Source organism: Bombina bombina, chromosome 2, assembly GCF_027579735.1.
Source record: "Bombina bombina isolate aBomBom1 chromosome 2, aBomBom1.pri, whole genome shotgun sequence".
NCBI classification, from domain to species: Eukaryota; Metazoa; Chordata; class Amphibia; order Anura; family Bombinatoridae; genus Bombina; species Bombina bombina.
Window position 1 is genome coordinate 1,391,168,846 of NC_069500.1, and position 25,305 is coordinate 1,391,194,150.

Sequence of the window (25,305 nt, forward strand, 5' to 3'; positions counted from 1 at the left end):
ACGCCTCCCTAACATAGCCCGACACGTCTAACCCTCTATCCGCTATCCCCCTCACTATCCTAACAATAAAATATGTATTAACCCCTAAACCGCCGCTCCCGGACCCCGCCGCAACCTTAAAAATTATTAACCCCTAAACTGCCGCTCCCGGACCCCGCCACCAGCTATATTAAATCTATAACCCCCTAAAGTGAGCCCCTACCCCGCCGCCATCTATATTAAATTATTTAACCCCTAAAATACTAAACTAACCCTGCCAATCAGATTCAAGTTCAATTGAACTTGAATCTGATTGGCTAATTCAATCAGCCAATCAGATTTTTCTACCTTAATTCCGATTGGCTGATAGAATCCTATCAGCCAATCGGAATTCGACGGACGCCATCTTGGATGACGTTATTTAAAGGTACCTCATTCGTCGTTCAGTCGTCGGCCGGGATGGATGCTCCACGTCGGAGGAGCGAAGAATGAAGATTGAAGATGCCACTTGATGGAAGATGCTGCCGGATGGAAGAAGACTTTGCTGCCGCTTGGATAGTGACATCGCCGGGATGAAGACTTCTTCTTTGCCGCTTGGATAAAGACATCGCCCGGATCGGATGAGGATTTCGGCCCGGTGTGGTGAAGACAAGGTAGGGAGATCTTCAGGGGGGTAGTGTAAGGTTTATTTAAGGGGGGTTTGGGTTAGATTAGGGGTATTTGGGTGGTGGGTTGTAATGTTGGGGGGTGGTATTGTGTTTTTTTTTCAGGCAAAAGAGCAGTTTTCTTTGGGGCATGCCCCACAAAAGGCCCTTTTAAGGGCTGGTAAGGTAAAAGAGCTTTGAACTTTTTTTAATTTAGAATAGGGTAGGGAATTTTTTTTTATTTTGGGGGGCTTTATTATTTTATTAGGGGGCTTAGAATAGGTGTAATTAGCTTAAAAATCTTGTAATCTTTTTTTTATTTTTTGTAATTTAGTGTTTGTTTTTTAAATTTAGTTTAGTTTATTTAATTGTATTTTTAGATAGATATTTGTAGTTTATTTAATTTATTGATAGTGTAGGTGTATTTGTAACTTAGGTTAGGATTTATTTTACAGATAATTGGGTAATTATTTTAACTAGGTAGCTATTAAATAGTTAATAACTATTTAATAGCTATTATACCTAGTTAAAATAATTAACAATTTACCTGTAAAATAAATATAAACCCTAACATAGCTACAATGTAATTATTAATTACATTGTAGCTATCTTAGGGTTTATTTTATAGGTAAGTATTTAGATTTAAATAGGAATATTTTAGTTTATAATATGAATTAGATTTATTTAATAAGAATTTAGTTAGGGGTGTTAGGGTTAGATAGAGTTAATATAGTTAATATAAATACTATATTAACTATATTAACCCTAATATAATTAGGGTTAATATAGTTAATATATATAATGTAATAACTATATTAACTATAATATACTTAGGGTTAATATAGATAATATAGCTGGCGGCGGGGTAGGTAGATTAAATTAGGGGTTAATAATTTTAATATAGATGGCGGCGGTGTAAGGGGCTTACATTAGGGGTTAATACCATTAATATAGGTGGCGGTGGTGTAGGGAGGGCAGGTTATAGGGCAAAAGAGCTGTTAACTTTGGGGCAAAGCCCCGCAAAAGGCCCTTTTAAGGGCTGGTAATAGAGCTTATTACTTTATGGATATTAGATTAGGGGTTAATAATATTAATATAGCTGGCGGCGGTGTAAAGGGTCAGATTAGGGGATAGATCAGGTAGATGGTGGCGGTTTTAGGGGTTCACATTAGGGGATAGATCAGTTAGATGGTGGCGGTTTTAGGGGCTCACAGTAGGGGGTTACTTTATGTAGATGGCGGCGGTTTAGGGGTTAAATACTTTATTAGGGATTGCGGCGGGATTGCGGCGGGGGATCGTGGTTGACAGGTAGATAGACATTGCGCATGCGTTAGGTGTTAGGTTTATTTAGCAGCTTTTGCGGGCGACGATTTTTATCGGATCGAGCCCCGTATATACGCAGATCACATGCTTAATCGCCTAGGTTTAATAGGAGACACCCCTAATTTATTTGTCAACTGCCTGTGACATTAAACAGAGAACTTAGAACAGAGAAACCCCTTAATTATTTGTCACCTGCCTGTGTTATTAAAGGGACACAGCATATATACTCTGATCACATGCTTAATTGACTAGGTCTAATAGGAGACACTGATAGGTCAAAGTGGACACCCCTAATTTATTTGTCAACTGCCTGTGACATTAAACAGAGAACTTATCAGCTGCTTAAAGTGATGGTAAAATTGTACCTCTCCGATCGTTCACGCAGGCAGCCTATCCTTCAATCACTTCAGTTTTAATAATAAAATATTTTTTTCTCTACATAAGCAACCAGGCTTGTTCCTGATGCAATAAGATGTGTGTATGCACTCTAGAGGGGTGGTTAGGTTAAACTTGTGGTCGCCTAACGGCCAGGATGCCGAAGAATACGTAAAAAAAAAAAATTGACACAGAGTCGGGCGGAATGTTGGACAAATCATGTCCGCCCACCATTTGATAAATTGGCCTCCTAGAGTAAACTGATAAAGACTGATAGGAGATTGTTGGCCTCTCTAGGGAAAGTGGGACACGCAGTATGTTTACACAAAAATAAGAGGTGTTTAAAGGGACAGTAGATAGAGCATGTAGTTTTAAAATACCTTCCAATTTACTTTAATTATCACATATGCTTCGTTCTCATGATATCCTTAGTTGACGAATAAACTATTGAAGACTCATACAATTTGTAGATGAAAGCAAGTTGTATTAGATGGACAGTAACATCAACATTAAACAACTTTCCAATTTCCTTTTCTCATCAAACTTGATTTGTTCTCTTGGTATCCTTTGTTAAAAAGCACACCTAGGTAGGCTCAGGTGCAGCAAGGCACTACTAGGAGATAACTGGTGATTGGTAGCTGCACATATATACCTCTTCTCATTGGCTCACACTGATGTACTCAGCTAGTTCCCGGCAGTACAGTGCTGCTCCTTCAACAAAGCAAATGTAATAATATAATTAAATTGTAAACTTTTTGTTTTATAAAATTCTATGTTCTGTCTGACATTTTTTAGGTTTCATTTCACTTCCAAAGTTTTATTTAATTTTTGGCTTTGAATTTCATGTTAAATACAATACAGTTATTAAATCTATTGAGCCTGTTTGTTTGATGGAACATTCTAAAGTATAAGATCAGAATACAAGTGGCGCATACAATTTTTTCTCTCGAATGACAACTGCGCTCAAAGTAAAAAATTAGCACGGCTGGATTAGGGGGTGTTTTACAAGTTCATGACTTCAGATAACACAACCGCTCTACAGATATCTATGGGCTGCGTTAAGGAAAGCCTTTTCTATTTATTGCTTGAACGCTAATAAGACACTATGCTAAATCAACTGCGCTAAAAATAAAGGTGTGTTAGGAATACTTTAAATTCCGATGTGTTTACATGTGTATATATGTATGTATATGTTCACAAACATATTTACACATATATAAACACATAAATATATAGACATGTGTACTGTACATACACATTAGTATGTTAGATCAAATGCTCTAAAACTAAAGGTGCGTTAGGAATACTTTAAATTCCTATGTTCTTTACTAGAATACCTTTTTTATGTGTTTACATGTGTATATACAGTGGGGCAAAAAAGTATTTAGTCAGCCATCAATTGTGCAAGTTCTCCCACTTAAGATGATGAGAGAGGCCTGTAATTCTCATCATAGGCATACCTCAACTATGAGAGACAAAATGTGGAAACAAATCCAGACAATCACATTGTCTGATTTGGAAAGAATTTATTTGAAAATTATGGTGGAAAATAAGTATTTGGTCAATATCAAAAGTTCATCTCAATACTTTGTTATATATCCTTTGTTGGCAATGACAGAGGTCAAATGTTTTCTATAAGTCTTCACAAGGTTGTCACATACTGTTGCTGTTATGTTGGCCCATTCCTGCATGCAGATCTCCTCTAGAGCAGTGATGTTTTGGGGCTGTCGCTGGGCAACACGGATTTTCAACTCCCTCCAAAGGTTTTCTATGGGGTTGAGATCTGGAGACTGGCTAGGCCACTCCAGGACCTTGAAATGCTTCTTATGAAGCCAATCCTTCATTGACCGGGCGGTTTGTTTGGGATCATTGTCATGCTGAAAGACCCAGCCACGTTTCATCTTCAATGCCCTTGCTGATGGAAATCTCACGATACATGGCCCCATTCATTCTTTCATGTACACGGATCAGTCGTCCTGTTCCCTTTGCAGAGAAACAGCCCCAAAGCATGATGTTGCCACCCCCATGCTTCACAGTAGGTATGGTGTTCTTTGGTTGCAACTCAGCATTCTCTCTCCTCCAAACACAACGAGTTGTGTTTCTACCAAACAGTTCTACTTTGGTTTCATCTGACCATATGACATTCTCCCAATCCGCTTCTGGATCATTCAAATGCTCTCTAGCATACTTCAGACGGGCCCGGACATGTACTGGCTTAAGCAGGGGGACACGTCTGGCACTGCAGGATCTGAGTCCCTTACGGCATAGTGTGTTACTGATGGTAGCCTTTGTTACAATGGTCCCAGCTCTCTGCAGGTTATTCACTAGGTCCCCCCATGTGGTTCTGGGATGGTTGCTCACCATTCTTGTGATCATTTTGACCCCACGGGGTGAGATCTTGCGTGGAGCCCCAGATTGAGGGAGATTATCAGTGGTCTTGTATGTCTTCCATTTTCTAATTATTGCTCCCACAGTTGATTTCTTCACACCAAGTTGCTTGCCTATTGCAGATTCAGTCTTCCCAGCCTGGTGCAGGTCTACAATTTTGTTTCTGGTATCCTTCTACAGCTCTTTGGTCTTCACCATAGTGGAGTTTGGAGTGTGACTGTTTGAAGTTGTGGACAGGTGCCTTTTATACTGATAATAAGTTCAAACAGGTGCCATTAATACAGGTAATGAGTGGAGGACAGAGGAGCCTCTTAAAGAAGAAGATACAGGTCTGTGAGAGCCAGAAATCTTGCTTGTTTGTAGGTGACCAAATACTTATTTTCCACCATAATATGCAAATAAATTCTTTCCAAATCAGACAATGTGATTGTCTGGATTTTTTTTCCACATTTTGTCTCTCATAGTTGAGGTATACCTATGATGAAAATTACAGGCCTCTCTCATCTTCTTAAGTGGGAGAACTTGCACAATTGGTGGCTGACTAAATACTTTTTCCCCCCACTGTATGTATGTATATGTGCATATACATATCTACACATATAAACACATACATAAACATGTATGCACATATATAGACATGTATACTGTACTTACACTTCATTAGTATGCTAGATCAAATGCTCTAAAACTAAAGGTGCGTTAGGAATACTTTAAATTCCAATGTGTTTACATGTGTATATATGTATGAATATGTTCACATACATATTTACACATATAAACATATAAATATATAGACATGTGTACTGTACATACACATCATTAGTATGTTAGATCAAATGCTCTAAAACTAAAGGTGCATTAGGAATACCTTAAATTCCTATGTTCTTTACTATAAGAATGTTTATATGTGTATATATGTATGTATATGTGCACATACATATTTACATATAAACACATAAATACACATGTATAAACATATATACACATGCATAATGTACATACACATCATTAGTATTCTAAGAACTTTTTTGACCAAAGCCAAAATTATTAATTAAAATTATAAATGTAATGTACCATGATATTACAAGGTGAGTATTGTACAACCTGATGTTACTGTTAATGCAAGGGATAACATTACCCACTAGCAATAAAGTCTATCTGAACCCATCAACAACTACCTAAACTTGTGTGGGGGTTGTGGAGGTTTAGAGTTTTAGCTTAGGGGCTTTATTTTTTTGTTTGGAAGTTGTGGCAGTCATGGGGACACTAATGTGCTGGGGCAGAAATTAGGGAATGCCCTTCTATTTTATTCTACAGCGATATACAAGTAATATTCTGATTTTAAAAGTTGAAAAAGAGTACAAAACCTTTTTTGGAAATCAAAATTGGGAATTGGGAACCCTTTACCTTTTTTTTGTTTTTGGGATTATTAAAAACATGTTATCAGGGGGAAGGAAGAGTAGTAAGAATTGAACATACATTGGCCGAATTATCAATTTCCGCCGCACATCAATAAATGCCGACAGCTTGTGCAATGCCGCCCCCTGCACATTCGTGGCCAATTGGCCGGTAGCAGGGGGTGTCAATCAACCCAATCATATGCGATCAGGCGGATTGCTGTCCGACGCCTCAGAGGTAGCGGACGAGTTAACTCCTGTTTCCAGAGAGCCTGAAGGCTCGCGTGGAAACAGATGCATTGAGGCTGATTGACTGGTTGATAAATCGGCCCCAAAGAATTGAACATAAAGACAACATGCATACAGTTAGTGCTGATGTCTAGTCTCCACAAAAATACCAGAGGATGGCCTAGTTGTAAACAATAGGTGGGACCATGATCAGACCTCATCTCATACTCTGTAGCCCTTCATGCTCTGTCAGATATAGGCTCACTGTAACGCTAGATCTGACCCTGTGGACGCTATAAGTTATATCAGACCCAATACTCCATTGCTATCAGTCTTAGTTAGTTACACAGACATATCAGGCTTTAGATCTTTGAGTGCCTAGGGCAGCGGAAAACCTAAATAAGCCACTGACCAAGTAAAAAAAGAAAGAAAAATATTCATATGTTCAAGGGTTGTAAAAAAAGCCTTTAATTTGCAATATTAGTAAACCTTGTTTAAAGATACAAGATTACATTCTATAGATCCCAGATATAGGTGTGTCAGTTTCAGCCAATCACAGTTTCTATATGAAGCCAATTAAAATATTTAGTTTTACTTTTCTTTGCACATACAATGTTGTTAAGCAGAGTTTTGTGAGTCAATTGGTTTTAAAATTGTATGTGAAAAAAAGGTTCTATTGCAAGTAGCAACACAAGTAGGAACAAGCTTCCTACTTGGGACAGTCATCAGCACTAACCACAACTGTTATTATTCAAAAGGATTTTAACCAATGACCCAACTGACCTTCCACCAGGGTGTGGTGAATACTCCAGTATATGCTCAGACAGTTCTTCTCCTTTTTCATTCCCCGCTTGCATTTGCAGCCATGGAGCTGGCTGGAGAGCAGCGCAGTTACAGTGCGCCTACACTGGCTCTTGGCGTTAGGTCCCAGCTTATTTGCACCATTTCCTGCTATGCACTGTCGGAGCGTTCGGAAATTGAAGCTACAGCTAGGGTTGCTGGTGCAGGCTTCTCCCGCTTGCAGACAGTCTCTGCTCGACAACAATGTGACTGATGTCCTCTCTATGGAAAAAGAACAGAAGCGTAATTAGTGCGCACCTCAGTACGGACAACTACAGAGCAAAGATGAGTGATACTGAGAGCAGCAATATCTGGGATAACATTCTCATCCCTTGTATTACTTTAGTAGTTGCAATCATGGCCAACCTTAGCATTTGCGGGGGCCCAGGGCCAGATATATTTGTGGGTGCCCTCAGCCCAGTGCCTTTACTCCCCTCTCCTGTATGCCCTGCCCCTTGTATGGCCCACCCCAGTGCCAACATTCAGTGATACTTATATAAAGAATACTAAAAAATATTAGACCTCCTGATACCATAAACTAAATACAACATAGTGACAATAAATATGATCTTGGGAAAAAACAGAAAAAATAAAAAGTAAAAAGGATATGTTCGATCTTAAGCAGTTCAGGACTGTGCATTTAAGAAGGTATCCAAGGTGTTTTCATCCAATATAGATGTATTAATATGAATTGATATTTCCAGGTGTTCCTCAAATAGAATAAGGATATAACATAGAGTAATATTGTAAATACAAGAATGTGATATGTAGTTGTGAAGACTCACTACTCATGTTTAATAGAGCTAAGATCAGCTCTATTTCATGAGTACACCCTCTTTTATACTGGTGCGTAAACAGTCATCCACAAGATGAGTTAAACATATGCAATTTATTAAAATTAGAAAAAGGTATAAAACCGTAAAATGCACAGTATTTCTATCACATATGAGGAGTCTCAATATGAGACAGTTCACATAAACTGAATTGATTAAGCCACAAGTCCGGATGGATACGGATAGGGAATAGTAAAAACACAACACCGCAAATCTTAAACCGGCAAAGCAAAACTCCGCCTACTGTGAAGAAATGGCACTAAATGACGTGGATGTTTGTAGAAGACGTTCCAACGTACATCTCACTGTTCTCTGTCAGCTATGTCAAGAAATAAAATGCGCATGTCTGAAAAGGTCTTTTATATGGTAATAGTAACGTGACCGGGAAAAACCTTTTGGGTAGTTTACCATATTTGTTGTTGGCAACAATGTATTTTCATATATATTGCAAATATCTACATGTGACTTAAGGCCCCTAAAGTTAAAATTCATGACCAACATATAAATAATAGATATATTTTGCATTGCATATATATATAAAAAGAAAAAGAAAAACAATATATAAAATACACTGTTCACCATATGGACAAAATATGTTAGAAATCGTAAATGCATAACGAACATTACAGATAATGAAACCAAACTTTTTTGCTGCATATGTATAAAATAAAATATATAGACAATAATATATAAAGTGGCAATGATGGAGTGTTTTCTTTATCATGTAGACATTGTTACAAAGAAAAGCTATATGGTGGTGTATTCTTAACATGAAGGTATTACATACATGGGGGCCAAATTATCAAGCTCCGAATGGAGCCGAATGCCCCTTGTTTCCGGCGAGCCTTCAGGCTTGACGGAAACAGAACTTATGAAGCTTCACAACTTGTTTGAGGCGGCGGACAGAAATCAACCCGATCGAATACAATCGGATTGATTGACACCCCCTGCTAGTGGCCGCGAATCTGCAGGGGGCAGTATTGCACAAGCAGTTCACAAGAACTGCTGGTGCAATGATAAATGCCGACAGCGTATGTGCAGCGGACATGATACACTACATCGTATCATGTCTGCTCGCACTTTGATAAATATGCCCCTTAGTATCCATTTTGTAACCAACTGATTATCAGGAAATATGTTGCAATTTTTATATCAGATTCCTATAAGAAATGGTGAATTTCAAAATCCTTATTGACGCCGTTTGTAACAAAGAATTCATAGTATAGATCCAATTCATCTCTAAGCGGCCCAGAGCATTTTGAATGTCACCTCCCCTCCAATTGATATCCACCTTCTAGATACCCATGATGATCTATTGTGTTTTTTGTCAAAATGTGCAGAAACCAAGTGTTTTTGGAGACCTTTTTCTATGTTATATATATATATGTTCACTTAGTGGCCCATTTATCAAGCTCCATATGGAGCTTGTTGGCCCGAGTTTCAGGCGAATCTTCAGACTCGCCAGAAACAGCAGTTATGAGGCAGAAGTCAAAAGACCGCTGCTCTATAACCCTGTCCGCCTGCTCTGAGTACGATCGGGTTGATCCGATTAGTCGCGAGTCTGCAGGAGACAGCGTTGCACCAATGCTGAATATGGAGAGCGTATTGCTCTCCGCATTCAGCAAGGTCTTGCGGACCTGATCCGCACTGTCGGATCAGGTCCGCAAGACCTTTCATACATGAGCAGTGCAATAAATATACTACATTTTTGCTATTGCGGGTAATAAATGTATTTATATTGTATTTTTTTGTACCATCTTTTGAATAAAATATTTTCGTTAACTTTGTCAGATTTTTTCATTTGCTAACAAGCGTTGCAATATTGACAGCGCCTGAAGCCCATCTCAGTGGGTAAAAGCCAATTCTTACATGTATCTGGATTTTTAATTATGTTATTTGACAACTGATCTTTGAGGTTGGGTACCTTTTTGAAAATATTTGGACTGTCTCCTATAATTTGGCCACCATGGGGTCCCGGGTTAAAATGCCCAAATGTTTATTAACTATATCCCTCAATTCTGAACTTTAAGTATTATGTTGAAATATTATACTATTTTGTATCTTTTTATCATTGTATGAATTTTTCTTGTTCTTATTTTTTTATAGATGAGCAATTCTTTTCTTTCTAAGTTAGATATTTGTTCTATTGCTACATCCATTTCCTGTTCTGCATCATTTCTTTCCAAAAAGGGTTTTTTAAGAATTTGAGTTTGTTCTTATATATATTAATATTGTTACAGTTTCTTCTAATGCAAAGAAATTGTCCTCTGGGAATATTTTTAAGACAAAATTTTTGGTGACAACTTTGCATGTCGATATAGTTGTTTACATCGATTTTCTTAAAATAATTTTTCTTTTCAAAATGTTATTCTCAATATAGATTTCTAAATCCAAAAATTCTATGTTAGATTGACTATACATCCAGCTCAAATTTACATTAAATGGCGTACGTTTCACTGTTCTCTGTCAGCTCCTTGACAAAGCTGATAGAGAACAGTGAAACGTATCGATGTGCAGTGGACATGAGACGCTACATCATATCATGTCCGCTCGCACTATGATAAATATATCCCTAAGTATGTAATATCTTCATGTTAAGAATACACCATGTAGCTTTTCTTTAGTAACAATGTCTACATGATAAAGAACACACTCCGTCATTGCCACTATATATTATTGTCTATATATTTTATTTGATACATATGCAGCAAAGAAGTTTGGTTTCATTATCTGCAATGTTTGTTATTCATTCACGATTTCTAACATATTTTCTCCATATGGTGAACAGTGTATTTTTATATATTATTGTTCTTTTTATATATGTGCAATGCAAAATAAATCTATTATTTATATGTTGGTTGTGAGTTTTAACTTTAGGGTCCTTAACCCACATGTAGATATCTGCAATATATATGAAAATACACCGTTGCCAACAACAAATATGGTAGACTGCCAAAAAAGTTTTTCCCGGCCACGTGACCATTACCATATGAAAGACCTTTTCAGACATGTACACTTTATTCCTTGACAAAGCTGACAGAGAACAGTGAAACGTACGTCGGAACTTCTTCTACAAACATCCACGTAATTTAGTGCCAGTTCTTCACAGCAGGTGGAGTTTTGCCCTGCCGGTCTAAGACTCAGATTTGCGGAGTAATGTTTTTACTATTCCCTATCCGTATCCACTCACTCGATTCAGTTTATGTGAACTGCCTCATATTGAGACTCCTCATATGTGATAGAAATACTGTGCATTTGACGGTTTTATACCTTTTTCTAATTTTAATAAATTGTATATTTTCAACTCATCTTGTGGATAACTGTTTACGCACCAGTATAAAAGAGGGTGTGCTCATGAAATAGAGCTGATCTTAGCTCTATTAAACGTAAGTAGTGAATCTTCACAACTACAGATCACAGCATTGTATTTACAATATTACTCTATGTTATATCCTTCTTCTATTTGAGGAACACCTGGAAATATCTATTCATATTAATACATCTATATTGGATGAAAACACCTTGGATAACTTCTTAAAGGCACAGTCCTGAACTGCTTTTTTTTTTTTCACCAAGATCACATTTATTGTCATTCATTTGTATAATTGTGATTATACAATTATTGCAATAATATATATTTTTTTTTAAGTTTCAAGTTTTTTTAAGGTTAAAGGGACAGTAAAGTAAAAAATAAACTGTCATGATTGAGACAGAGAATTCAATTTTAATACACTTTTCAATTTACTTCTTTTATCATACGTACTTTGTTATATTGGAATCCTTTAATAAAAAGAATACCTAGGTATGCTTAGCAGCAGCAATGCACTAGTTGGTGATTGGTAGCTACACACATAGGCCTTTTGTCATTGGCTCACCAGATGTGTTCAGCTAGCTCCCTGTAGTGTGTTGCTAACCTGTAGCTGTAAAGGGATTAAACCCAAAGTTATATGCAAGGAATAGTGCAATAATAAACATTCTCTAACAGATTAGAGCATTTTACTTCTGCACTTTTATGTATTTTAAGGTATATAGATTTCAAAAGCTCAAACAAAATCTTCCTTCAGTTTTAGTTGTGTTTTTTTCTACAAACCTGCTACAACACACTGAAACCAGTTTGCTTTTCCGTACAAATAAAAAAAAAAAAAAATGAAAGTGTATATTTTAATTTTTTATAAAATCTTACCAAATGACTTATCAGCAAAAAATATTTTATCAAGGAAAATCCTTATATTACTTGTCTCAAAGACTAGAATATACCACACAGTTTGCAAAGGTTTTACCTGCTACAGTCAACTTGCCTTTTAACTATTGTTTAAACCTCCTAGAGAGAAGATAGTTTATGTTTAAAAATTTTTTATTGAGAAAGATAGTACAGACATATTAAGACTATCAAATACAGAAGTAAATAAATACATCTTATCTCTTTAGTTTTTAAGTGCTATAGACTTAAGATGTCTAATAAGAATGTCATTCTCTTATCTCCTTTTTATTTCCTCCTCTTTGTCAATACCACCAATTAAATTGTAGAAACATTTTATATTTGATAACAAAACCAAACAAAACTTAAACATTGCTGACAGCAAAACATGTACCTTCATGGTTTAAACTACAAACTTGTGACATCCTCTGATCTTACATGTAGAGGTCCACTCCTGAAAAGTAAGTCCCACCCAGGAGTTGTAACTCTACTGAGTTCCAATACTATTATTTGTCTTTGAAGTATTGTTAAGAGCCCAGTAGAACCAGACCTTGTCATTATTCTCTCTGTTGTCTAGACCGGCTGCCGAGTTATACATTGTGTACGTATGTGAGATTTTATGGAGGACCTCCATAAAACAACCCCTGTTTTCCAGTATCTTGCCACACATATTCTGGTTGCTGTACATATGATTCTTATACATGTGTTTATATGTTTATTGTATTTTTTGAGCGGTTCATGTAGTAATACTTGTGAAATAGAAAGTTGGATAGTGTTGCTAAGTAGGGATGATAATGATTTCCATATCGGTTGGACCACCCCACAATCCCACCACATGTGACGGTAAGTTCCAATTTCTCCACAGCCTCTATAACAAAGTCTGGTGCTGTTGGTAGACAAATGTGAAGTTCTAATCGGGGTAAGATACCATCTATAAAGTTTTTAAGGTGCTTTCCCTTAAGTCTACACTCAGTAATCCTTTAGTAGCTGAACTAAAGATCTCATCCCATGGCCTCCATTTATCAAAGTCTGTTGGACCTGATCCGACAGTGCGGATCAGGTCCGACAGACCTCGCTGAATACGGAGAGCAATACGCTCTCCATATTCAGCATTGCACCAGCAGCTCACAAGAGCTGCTGGTGCAACGCCGCCCCCTGCAGACTCGCGGCCAATGGGCCGCCAGCAGGGGGTGTCAATCAACCCAATCGTACTCGATCGGGTTGATTTCCGGCGATGTCTGTCCGTCTGCTCAGAGCAGGCACACAGGTTATGGAGCAGCAGTCTTTGTGACCGCTGCTTCATAACTGCTGTTTCTGGCTCGCCAGAAACACGGGGCATCAAGCTCCATTGATAGATAGGCCCCCATGTCTTTTTTTCTAGGGTGAGGTTTAGGTCTTCTTCCCATTTTGTGTTCAAAGAATGTAGATACTGTAGTGGATTTAGTGGGTTTATCCCCCTTAATCTTTCTTCTGAAGGGCATGATTTGTTTGCAGGGTAAGTTTAAAGGTATGCTGCTATTTAGAGGGTTTTATCTCTCTCTTGAAAATATTCCTACAGATTCAACCAAAGTTATAATGCAATGTAAATCTGGAGATCAAAGGAATTTCTCTCTTATTTGTTATATAGAGGATTAACTATGCTATGAGTAATGAATTTCTGATCAATAGGGGTAGTAATTTTCCAGCCCTATATATTTTGTTGCTTGTTAGCTCACCCTTAAAGTGTGAAGTGGCCAAAGCTGTCTCCAGCCCTTAGGTAATGATCATATTTTGATGTGTCACTAATGGTAAACAGGATGCATTACCCTTTCACCTCATATGTTTAAGTGGCTAAAATGGGGCCATGTGGATTTCGCAACTTGATTGTTAAATATCTACGACTTACTAACGCATCTAGAACTACAATATGTGTCATCTTGCCTCCAGACTGTTCCATCGCAAGGTGTCAGAGGAAGCTCCAACTGCCTCTGTGCAGTTTCTGATGTCCGCAGCTTTAGTTGCTATTTACCTAGCCTTCTTAGTCCTTGAAGGCCACCTCTTATTCTAGTGCATTTTGACAGTTTTTCACAGCTAGACAGCACTAGTTCTTGTGGGCCATATAAATAAACATTGTGCTCACTCCTGTGGATTTATTTATGAGTAAGCGCTGATTGGCTAAAATGCAAGTCTGTCAAAAAACTGAAATGAGTGGGCAGTCTGCAGAGGCTTAAATACAATGAAATCACAGAAGTAAAAAGTATATTAATATAACTGTGTTGCAAAACTGGGGAATGGGTAATAAAGGGATTATAAGCTCCGAATGGAGCTTGATGCCCCTGTTTCTGCACAAGCCTTCAGACTCGCCAGAAACAGCAGTTATGAAGCAGCGGTTTAAAGATCGCTGCTTCATAACTTGTCCGTCTGCTCTGAGGCCACGGACATCAATCTGCCTGATCCTAGACGATCGGGCTGATTAACACCCTCTGCTAGCGGCCAAATCTGCAGGAGGGGGCATTGCACAAGTAGCTCACAAGAACTGCTTGTGCAATGATAAATGCCAACAGCGTATGCTGTCGGCATTTATCAATGTGCGGCGGACATGATACGCTACATCGTCTCATGTCCGCTCGCACATTAATAAATAGGCCCCTATGTCTTTTTCACGTGTCTTTGTTAACAAAAAATTGTATCAATCATGTAAAGAAAAATAATGAAATGCATTCATGTAAAGGGCTAAGTAAAAAATGTTTTAAGTAAATTATCATATGTATATTATGCACCGCTGCATTTATTCTCATTTGCCTATAGGAGCAACTCTAACGCTATATTGGTTGAAAGTGACAATTATCTGTGCATCTGTAAGTAAAGTGATACTAAACCCAATTTTTTATTTCATTATTGAGTTAGAGCATCCAATTTTAAGAAACTTTATAATTTACTCCTATTTTCAAATTTTATTTAGTTCTTTTGCTATCTTTGTTTGAAAAAGCAGGAATCTAAGATAAATCTAAGCTATGGAGTCGGCTCATTTTTGGTTCAGGACCCTGGATAGCGCTTGCTGATTGGTGGCTACATTTAGCCACCAATCAGCAAGCGAAACCCAGGCGCTGAACCAAAACTGGGCCAGCTCCTAATCTTACATTCTTGCTTTTAAAATAAAGATAGCAAGAGGACGAAGAAAATTTGATAAGAAGTAAATTAGAAAGATGCTTAAAATGACATGCTCTATCTGAATCATGAAAGAAAAAAAAAAATGGGTCTAGTATCCCTTTAAGCTTTTCAGCTTATTCAATGATGAATTATGTCTATTTAGATGTTTGTAACCTTGGATTGAAGAAATACATTCTAATGTGACTAATTGGTTAAGGATTTTTGAGTTGAATGCAGAATTTTTTTTTAATGTTATAGTTAAAGTTATCAAGGGGAATTTGCTACAGCGTATCCTTACATATGGTTAATACAAGTTTGAGATACATTTATAATAAAAAAAAATGTCCAAGTTAAGTCTGAATACCTCATATTTCACTTTGATCCATTGGTGCCTGACTTTCTGGCAGTTTAAAGCAATTACATATATATTTGGCAACAGGTATGTTTTTCATGATAAGCTTTGTTTCGCTAAGCATTTTTATTTTATAAAATTGAAAAAAAAAAAACCGCTTAGTTTTTTTAAATGAACCAGCTGGTAAGCAAATCACAGAGCACTAGGCATGTAGACCACTGTTGGACACTGTGGTGTCCTTTGGGATCTACTGAGACCAATTCCAGCAGTCTGCACAGTGTATAACTGGCAGTTTTATGTGAAATTATACGATAGATACAGTGGGGAAAAAAAGTATTTAGTCAGCCACCAATTGTGCAAGTTCTCTCACTTAAGAAGATGAGAGAGCCTGTAATTTTCATCATAGGTATACCTCAACTATGAGAGACAAAAGGTGGAAACAAATCCAGACAATCACATTGTCTGATTTGGAAAGAATTTATTTGCATATTATGGTGGAAAATAAGTATTTGGTCACCTACAAACAAGCAAGATTTCTGGCTCTCACAGACCTGTATCTTCTTCTTTAAGAGGCTCCTCTGACCTCCGCTCATTACCTGTATTAATGGCACCTGTTTGAACTTGTTATCAGTATAAAAGGCACCTGTCCACAACTTCAAACAGTCACACTCCAAACTCCACTATGGTGAAGACCAAAGAGCTGTAGAAGGATACCAGAAACAAAATTGTAGACCTGCACCAGGCTGGGAAGACTGAATCTGCAATAGGCAAGCAGCTTGGTGTGAAGAAATCAACTGTGGGAGCAATAATTAGAAAATGGAAGACATACAAGACCACTGATAATCTCCCTCGATCTGGGGCTCCACGCAAGATCTCACCCCGTGGGGTCAAAATAATCACAAGAACAGTGAGCAACCATCCCAGAACCACATGGGGGGACCTAGTGAATGACCTGCAGAGAGCTGGGACCAATGTAACAAAGGCTACCATCAGTAACACACTACGCCGCAAGGGACTCAGATCCTGCAGTGCCAGACGTGTCCCCCTGCTTAAGCCAGTACATGTCCGGGCCCGTCTGAAGTATGCTAGAGAGCATTTAAATGATCCAGAAGCGGATTGGGAGAATGTCATATGGTCAGATGAAACCAAAGTAGAACTGTTTGGTAGAAACACAACTCATTGTGTTTGGAGGAGAGAGAATGCTGAGTTGCAACCAAAGAACACCATACCTACTGTTAAGCATGGGGGTGGCAACATCATGCTTTGGGGCTGTTTCTCTGCAAAGGGAACAGGACGACTGATCCATGTACATGAAAGAATGAATGGGGCCATGTATCGTGAGATTTTGAGTGCAAACCTCCTTCCATCAGCAAGGACATTGAAGATGAAACGTGGCTGGGTCTTTCAGCATGACAATGATACCAAACACACCGCCCGGTCAATGAAGGAGTGGCTTCGTAAGAAGCATTTCAAGGTCCTGGAGTGGCCTAGCCAGTCTCCAGATCTCAACCCCATAGAAAACCTTTGGAGGGAGTTGAAAATCTGTGTTGCCCAGCAACAGCCCCAAAACATCACTGCTCTAGAGGAGATCTGCATGCAGGAATGGGCCAACATACCAGCAACAGTGTGTGACAACCTTGTGAAGACTTAAAGAAAACGTTTGACCTCTGTCATTGCCAACAAAGGATATATAACAAAGTATTGAGATGCACTTTTGATATTAACCAAATACTTATTTCCCACCATAATTTGCAAATAAATTCTTTCCAAATCAGACAATGTGATTGTCTGGATTTGTTTCCACATTTTGTCTCTCATAGTTGAGGTATACCTATGATGAGAATTACAGGCCTCTCTCATCATCTTAAGTGGGAGAACTTGCACAATTGGTGGCTGACTAAATACTTTTTTGCCCCACTGTATCTGATCACAGTGTATGGGATTATAATACAATATACTTGTGTTCTGCTGCAAGGAAATAGCCCAATGAGGAGCCAAGAAGTTTACTTAGGGGCCACAGAATTTTGTCTTGGGGTTTACTATATATAATTCTGGAAACAACTTTCAGTAGGGTCTATTTGAAGGAGATATCCACATTACACAAGTTGTGAAAAACAGTGGGCTAAAGCCCAAAGTCACTTTTAACAGCCAGACCCCAATGCCACTTCCTATACTCTACTCAAATTCCAGGCATTTCAACATTTCTCAGAGAATATCTGATGCAGGGGTTATGTCAGGGAGTCCTGGGGGGGAGTTGTGGTAGTCACATAATATTAGAATATGAGCAGAGAGGGATGAGCCGTTAGAAGAACTAGGTGGGCATTGGACAAGGACTTTGTGAGGTAGAGATATAGGCCTCTAGTTATCAAGCTCCGTACGTACCTGCCTTCGCCGGCCCCAATACGCCCGCCTAAGCTCGCCTCACATCGCCGCCACGGACCTGAATACGTTCGCCAAAGTTATCAAAAAAGCTGTCAAAAGCCGCGCAACAAGTACGGGGTGATGAGCAGCGGACTGTTATAGTTATCACTCATCCGATCTCGCTGCTCTTCGACTTTTTTACAGCTCTATTGATAAGCTGTCACTAAGCACCCACACTAACTATACTGTTCTACCCCCTATACCGGCACCCCCGGAGCCCCCCGCAACTAAATAAAGTTATTAACCCCTAAACCGCCGCTCCTAGACCCCGCCGCAACTATAATAAATGTATTAACCCCTAAACCGCCACTCCCAGACCCCGCCGCCACCTACATAATACCTATTAACCCCTATCCTGCCCCCCTTATACTGCTGCCACCTATAATAAAGTTATTAACCCCTATCCTGAGGATCCTGGACCCCCCCACAACTAAATAAATTGTTTAACCCCTAAACCGCCGCTCCCGGACCCCGCCGTCACCTATATTAAACTTATTAACCCCTAATCTGCCCCCCCTACACCGTCGCCACCTATAATAAATTTATTAACCCCTATCCAGCCCCCCTACACCACCGCAACCTATAATAAAATGATTAACCCCTAAACCTAAGTCTAACACTAACCCTAACACCCCCCTAACTTAAATATTAATTAAATAAATCTAAATAAATATTACTCTTATTAAATTAGTTATTCCTATTTAAAACTAAATACTTACCTATAAAATAAACCCTAATATAGCTACAATATTACTAATAATTATATTGTAGCTATTTTAGGATTTATTTTTATTTTACAGGCAAACTTAAATTTATTTTAACTAGGTACAATAGCTATTAAATAGTTATTAACTATTTAATAGCTACCTAGATAAAATAAAGTCAAATTTACCTGTAAAATAAAAACTAACCTAAGTTACTATTACACCTAACACTACACTATCATTAAATAAATTATTCCTATTTAAAACTAAATACTTACCTGTAAAATAAACCCTAAGCTAGCTACAATCTAATTAATAATTACATTGTAGCTATCTTAGGATTTATATTTATTTTACAGGCAACTTTGTATTTATTTTAACTAGGTACAATAGTTATTAAATAGTTATAAACTATTTAATAACTACCTAGCTAAAAGAAATACAAAATTACCTGTAAAATAAATCCTAACCTAAGTTACAATTAAACCTAACACTACACTTTCATTAAATAAATTAAATTAATTAACTACAAGTAGCTACAATTTAATACAATTAAATAAACTAACTAAAGTACAAAAAACAAACAAACACTAAATTACAGAAAATAAAAAAAGATTACAAGAATTTTAAACTAATTACACCTAATCTAAGCCCCCTAATAAAATAAAATAAAATAAAAAATATTAAAAGTCCCTACCCTATACTACATTACAAAGTAACCAGCTCTTTTACCAGCCCTTAAAAGGGCTTTTTGCGGGGCATGCCCCAAAGTAATCAGCTCTTTTGCCTGTAAAAAAAAAATACTACCCCCCCCAACATTAAAACCCACCACCCACATACCCCTACTCTAACCCACCCAAACCCCCTTAAATAAACCTAACACTACCCCCATGAAGATCTCCCTACCTTGAGTCGTGTTCACCCAGCCGGGTCGAAGTCATCATCCAAGGGGCGCTGAGGATGTCTTCCATCCGATAGAAGCCTTCATCCAAGGGGCGCTGAAGAGGACTTCCATCTGATAGAAGTCTTCATCCAGGCGGCGTCTTCAATCTTCATCCATCCGGAGCGGAGCGGAGCCATCTTCAAAGCAGCCGACGCAGAGCCATCCTCTTCCACCGACGCCTACTCGCCAAATGAATATTCCTTTAAGTGACATCATCCAAGATGGCGTCCCTGGAATTCTGATTGGCTGATAGGATTCTATCAGCCAATCGGAATTAAGGTAGGAAAAATCTGATTGGCTGATTCAATCAGCCAATCAGATTGAAGTTCAATCCGATTGGCTGATCCAATCAGCCAATCAGATTGAGCTCGCATTCTATTGGCTGTTCCGATCAGCCAATAGAATGCAAGCTCAATCTGATTGGCTGATTGTATCAGCCAATCAGATTTTTCCTACCTTAATTCCGATTGGCTGATAGAATCCTATCAGCCAATCGGAATTCGAGGGGACGCCATATTGGATGATGTCACTTAAAGGATGGAAGACCTCTTCAGCGCCCCTTGGATGAAGACTTCTATCGGATGGAAGACATCTTCGGCGCCCCTTGGATGATGACTTCAGCCTAGCTGGGTGAACACGACTCAAGGTAGGGAGATCTTCAGGGGGGTAGTGTTAAGTTTATTTAAGGGGGGTTTGGGTGGGTTAGAGTAGGGGTATGTGGGTGGTGGGTTTTAATGTTGGGGGGTTGTGTTTTTTTTTACAGGCAAAAGAGCTGATTACTTTGGGACATGCCCCGCAAAAAGCCCTTTTAAGGGCTGGTAAAAGAGCTGGTTACTTTGTAATGTAGTATAGGGTAGGGACTTTTATTATTTATTTATTTTTTATTTTATTAGGGGCTTAGATTAGGTGTAATTAGTTTAAAATTCTTGTAATCTTTTTTTATTTTCTGTAATTTAGTGGGGGTGTTTTTGTACTTTAGTTAGTTTATTTAATTGTATTTAATTGTAGCTACTTGTAGTTAATTAATTTAATTTATTTAATGGTAGTGTAGTGTTAGGTTTAATTGTAACTTAGGTTAGGATTTATTTTACAGGTAATTTTGTATTTCTTTTAGCTAGGTAGTTATTAAATAGTTAATAACTATTTAATAACTATTGAACCTAGTTAAAATAAGTACAAAGTTGCCTGTAAAATAAATATAAATCCTAAGATAGCTACAATGTAATTATTAATTACATTGCAACTAGCTTAGGGTTTATTTTACAGGTAAGTATTTAGTTTTAAATAGGAATAACTAATTTAATAAGAGTAATATTTATTTCGATTTATTTAATTAATATGTAAGTTAGGGGGGTGTTAGGGTTAGTGTTAGACTTAGGTTTAGGGGTTAATAATTTTATGATAGGTTGCGGCGGTGTAGGGGGGGCAGGATAGGGGTTAATAAATTTATTATAGGTGGCGGCGGTGTAGGGGGGCAGGATAGGGGTTAATAGGTATTATGTAGGTGGTGGCGGGGTCCGGGAGTTAGTGTTAGACTTAGGTTTAGGGGTTAATAATTTTATGATAGGTTGCGGCGGTGTAAGGGGGGCAGGATAGGGGTTAATAAATTTATTATAGGTGGCGGCGGTGTAGGGGGGCAGGATAGGGGTTAATAGGTATTATGTAGGTGGCGGCGGGGTCCGGGAGCGGCGGTTTAGGGGTTAATACGTTTATTAGAGTGGTGGTGGGCTCCGGGAGCGGCAGTTTAGGGGTTAACATTTTTAATGTAGGTGGCGGCGGTGTAGATAGGCAGATTAGGGGTGTTTAGACTCGGGGTACATGTTAGGGTGTTAGATGTAGACAGCTCCCATAGGAATCAATGGGATGTTGGGCAGCAGCGAACAAGAGCTTTCGCTATGGTCAGACTCCCATTGATTCCTATGGGATCCGCCGCCTCCAGGGGGGCAGATTGAAAACCAGGTACGCTGGGCCGGAAAAGTGCCGAGCGTACCTGGTAGTCATTTGATAACTTCCAAAAGTAGTCAGATTGTGCCGAACTTGCGTTTGGAACATCTGGAGTGACGTAAGAATCGATCTGTGTCGGACTGAGTCCAGCGGATTGAATCTTACGTCACTATATTCTACTTTTGCTGGTGTGTAGGGCTTGATAACTTAGGCGAATCAGCCTTGCAACAAATATGATGTGGAATTCCAGCATATTTGAGGTTGACGGCTTGATAACTAGAGGCCATAGGGTCCGATTTATGAAAGTGGAGACGGACATGAGTGATCATGTCCGCAGCACATCGATCTGGTAAACTGCTTGTGCAATGCCACTACCTGCATATTAGCAGACAATTGGCTGCTAGCAGGGGGTGTCAATGAACCCAATCATATGCAATTGGGCAGATTGCTGTCTGCCGCCTCAGAGGCGGAAGACGAGTTAAAGTGACAGTTTACTGAAAAGATTTCTCCTCTTTAATTTGTTCCCAATAATCCACTTTCCCTGCTGGAGTGTATTAAATTGTTTACAAGTATTTCCATTACCCTTATATTGGCATTTGAAATAGTTGATTTAGCCTGTGGTATCCCCACCTATTCTGAAAGTTTCTGGCCTTAGGGCCAAGCTATAGATAAGCTGCGTAAACACAGCCAGTAGTAGAAATTACACACCCTGTTAGGTATAGAAGAGATAAGGTAATACAATGTTAATTTTCCATTGTTCTCTCCAAGTATTGGTGATTGGTTTACAGACAGATATAAGATAAAGAAGCATTTATATACATAATGTGATAATGTAATGTTATCTAATTATACCTACAAGCTCAACCCATTTTATTAGGTCGTGGCTTCAAAACACAAAACCAGCCAATTCATATACACAAATAAACCTTAAAAGTAATTGCAAACACATTAAGGGAAAACTATTTTTATAGTATACTGTCCCAAATTTTTTCTTTTGTGATTCAGATAGAGCATGTAATTTTAAGCAACTTTCTAATTGACTCCTATTATCAAATTGTTTTCATTCTCTTGGTATCTTTATTTTAAATGCAAGAATGTAAGTTTAGATGCCGGCCCATTTTTGGTGAACAAACTGTGTTGTTCTTGCTGATTGGTGGATAAATTCACCCACCAATAAACAAGTGCTTTCCATGGTTCTGAGCCCAAAAAATAGCTTAGATACCTTCTTTTTCAAATAAATAAAGCAAGAGAACGAAGAAAAATGTATAATAGGTGTAAATTAGAAAGTTGCTTAAAATTGCATGCTCTATATGAATCATGAAAGAAAAAAAATTGGGTTCAGTGTCCCTTTAAGGAGCAGCGGTCTCAAGACAGCTGTTTCTTAACTCCTGTTTCCGGTGAGCCTGAAGGGTCGCGTGGAAACAGAGGCATTAGTAGGCCATACGGGGCATGATAAATCGGCCCCATAGTAGGAAGAGTGGGCTTAGCTCCCAGAGACCATTGGGAACTCTGCAAATCATTTACAGTAAGTAGTAACTTATACTGAGCAGCTTTTTGAGCCACTTAGCCCATAAAATGTTTTAGCCACCATTGCGGTACTAGTACATGCAGTAATAGTTTAACCCCTTTTGTGTCAGGAGTACATGAAGAAGAGTTTTTAAGGCAAAATTCCCTGAAGAACATACAGGATTTATGATGCTAGACTTGAAGCTATAGCCACTATTAGCCTCTAGAGATGCCCCTAGCAAGCTGTCTTTGTCTCAAAACATATTTTTAATTCTATTTTGAGATTAATTGGTGCAGCTTTTAGCATATTGCTGCCATACTAAGCAAACATGCATGCTAAACATTTATTGGCTGTAAATTATGATTGCATTTCCTTAAAGGGACATTAAACCCAAAAATGTTCTTTCATAATTCAGATATAAAATACAATTTTAAACACCTTTCCAATTTACTTCTATTAATTAAATTGCTTCCTTCTCTTGTTATCCTTTGCTGAAAGGTTTATCTAGGCAAGCTCAGGAGCAGCAGAGAACCTAGGTTCTAGCTGTTGATTGGTGGATGCATATATACTGTATATATCAATTGTGATTGGCTCACCCATGTTTTCAGTTAGAAACCATGGCCTCTATTTATCAAGCTGTCTAGTTTCTAGCATTCGCCGGCACCATTCGCCTAACGAAAGCTGTCAAAAAGCTGCGCAACAAGTACGGTGCGATGAGCAGCGGACTGTTGTTAACTGACAGTCATCGATCTCGCTGCTCATCGGCTTACTCGCAGCTTTCTTGCTAGCCTGTCACTAAGCACCCACAATATACTATACTGTTTTACCCCCTATGCCGCCGCTCATGGAGCCCTCCGCAACTAAATAACGTTATTAACCCCTAAACCGCCGCTCCCAGACCCCGTCCCAACTATAATAAATATACGAACCCCTAAACCGCCACTTAACCCCTAATCTGCCGCCCCCTATACCGCCGCCACCTACATAAAGTTATTAACCCCTATCCTGCCGTCCGGAACCCACCGCCACCTACATAATACATATTAACCCCTATCCTGCCCCCCTACACCGCCGCCACTATAATAAAGTAATTAACCCCTAAACCTAAGTCTAACCCTAACACCCCCTAACTTAAATATAATTAAAATAAATCTAAATAAATATTACTATTAACTAAATTATTCCTATTTAAAACTAAATACTTACCTATAAAAAGATAGCTACAATATAATTAATAATTACATTGTAGCTATTTTAGGATTTATTTTTATTTTACAGGCAACTTTGTATTTATTTTAACTAGGTATACAATAGTTATTAAATAGTTATTAACTATTTAATAACTACCTAGCTAAAATAAATACAAAATTACCTGTAAAATAAAACCTAACCTATGTTATAATTACACCTAACACTACACTATCATTAAATTAATTACATAAATTAACTACAATTAAATAAAACTAATTACAATTAAATAAAATTAACTAAAGTACAAAAACTCCCCCACTAAATTACAGAAAGTAAAAAAATTACAAAAATTTAAAACTAATTACACCTAATCTAATCCCCCTAATAAAATAAAAAAGCCCCCCAAAATAAAAAAAATCCCTACCCTATACTAAATTACAAATAGCCCTTAAAAGGGCCTTTTGCGGGGCATTGCCCCAAAGTAATCAGCTCTTTTACCTGTAAAAAAAGAAATACAACCCACCCCCCAACATTACAATCCACACACCCAACCCTACTCTAAAGCCCATCCAAACCCCCCTTAAAAAAACCTATCCAATCAACCAATAGGATTGAGCTTGCATTCTATTGGCTGTTCCAATCAGCCAATAGAATGCAAGCTCAATCCTATAGGCTGATTGTATCAGCCAATAGGATTTTTCCTAACTTAATTCCGATTGGCTGATAGAATCCTATCAGTCAATTGGAATTCAAGGGACGCCATCTTGGATGACGTCACTTAAAGGATCCTTCATTCAGTATTAGGACGTCGATAGAAGAGGATGCTCTGCGTCGGATGGATTGAAGATGAACCCGCTCCGCTCCAAATGGAAGAAAATAGAAGATGCCGCCTGAATGAAGACTTCTGCC

At 38.2% G+C, this 25,305-nt stretch overlaps 1 protein-coding gene across 1 annotated transcript in view; it reads right to left on the reverse strand.

Annotated features, from left to right (window-relative positions):
* GFRA4 (GDNF family receptor alpha 4) overlaps window positions 1–25,305 on the reverse strand; it is a 775,783-nt gene that overhangs the window by 41,555 nt on the left and 708,923 nt on the right. The window contains exon 3 of the mRNA XM_053704322.1: window positions 7,118–7,396. Within this exon, the coding sequence (XP_053560297.1) occupies window positions 7,118–7,396 (279 nt within the window). The remainder of the gene's footprint in view (window positions 1–7,117; window positions 7,397–25,305) is intronic.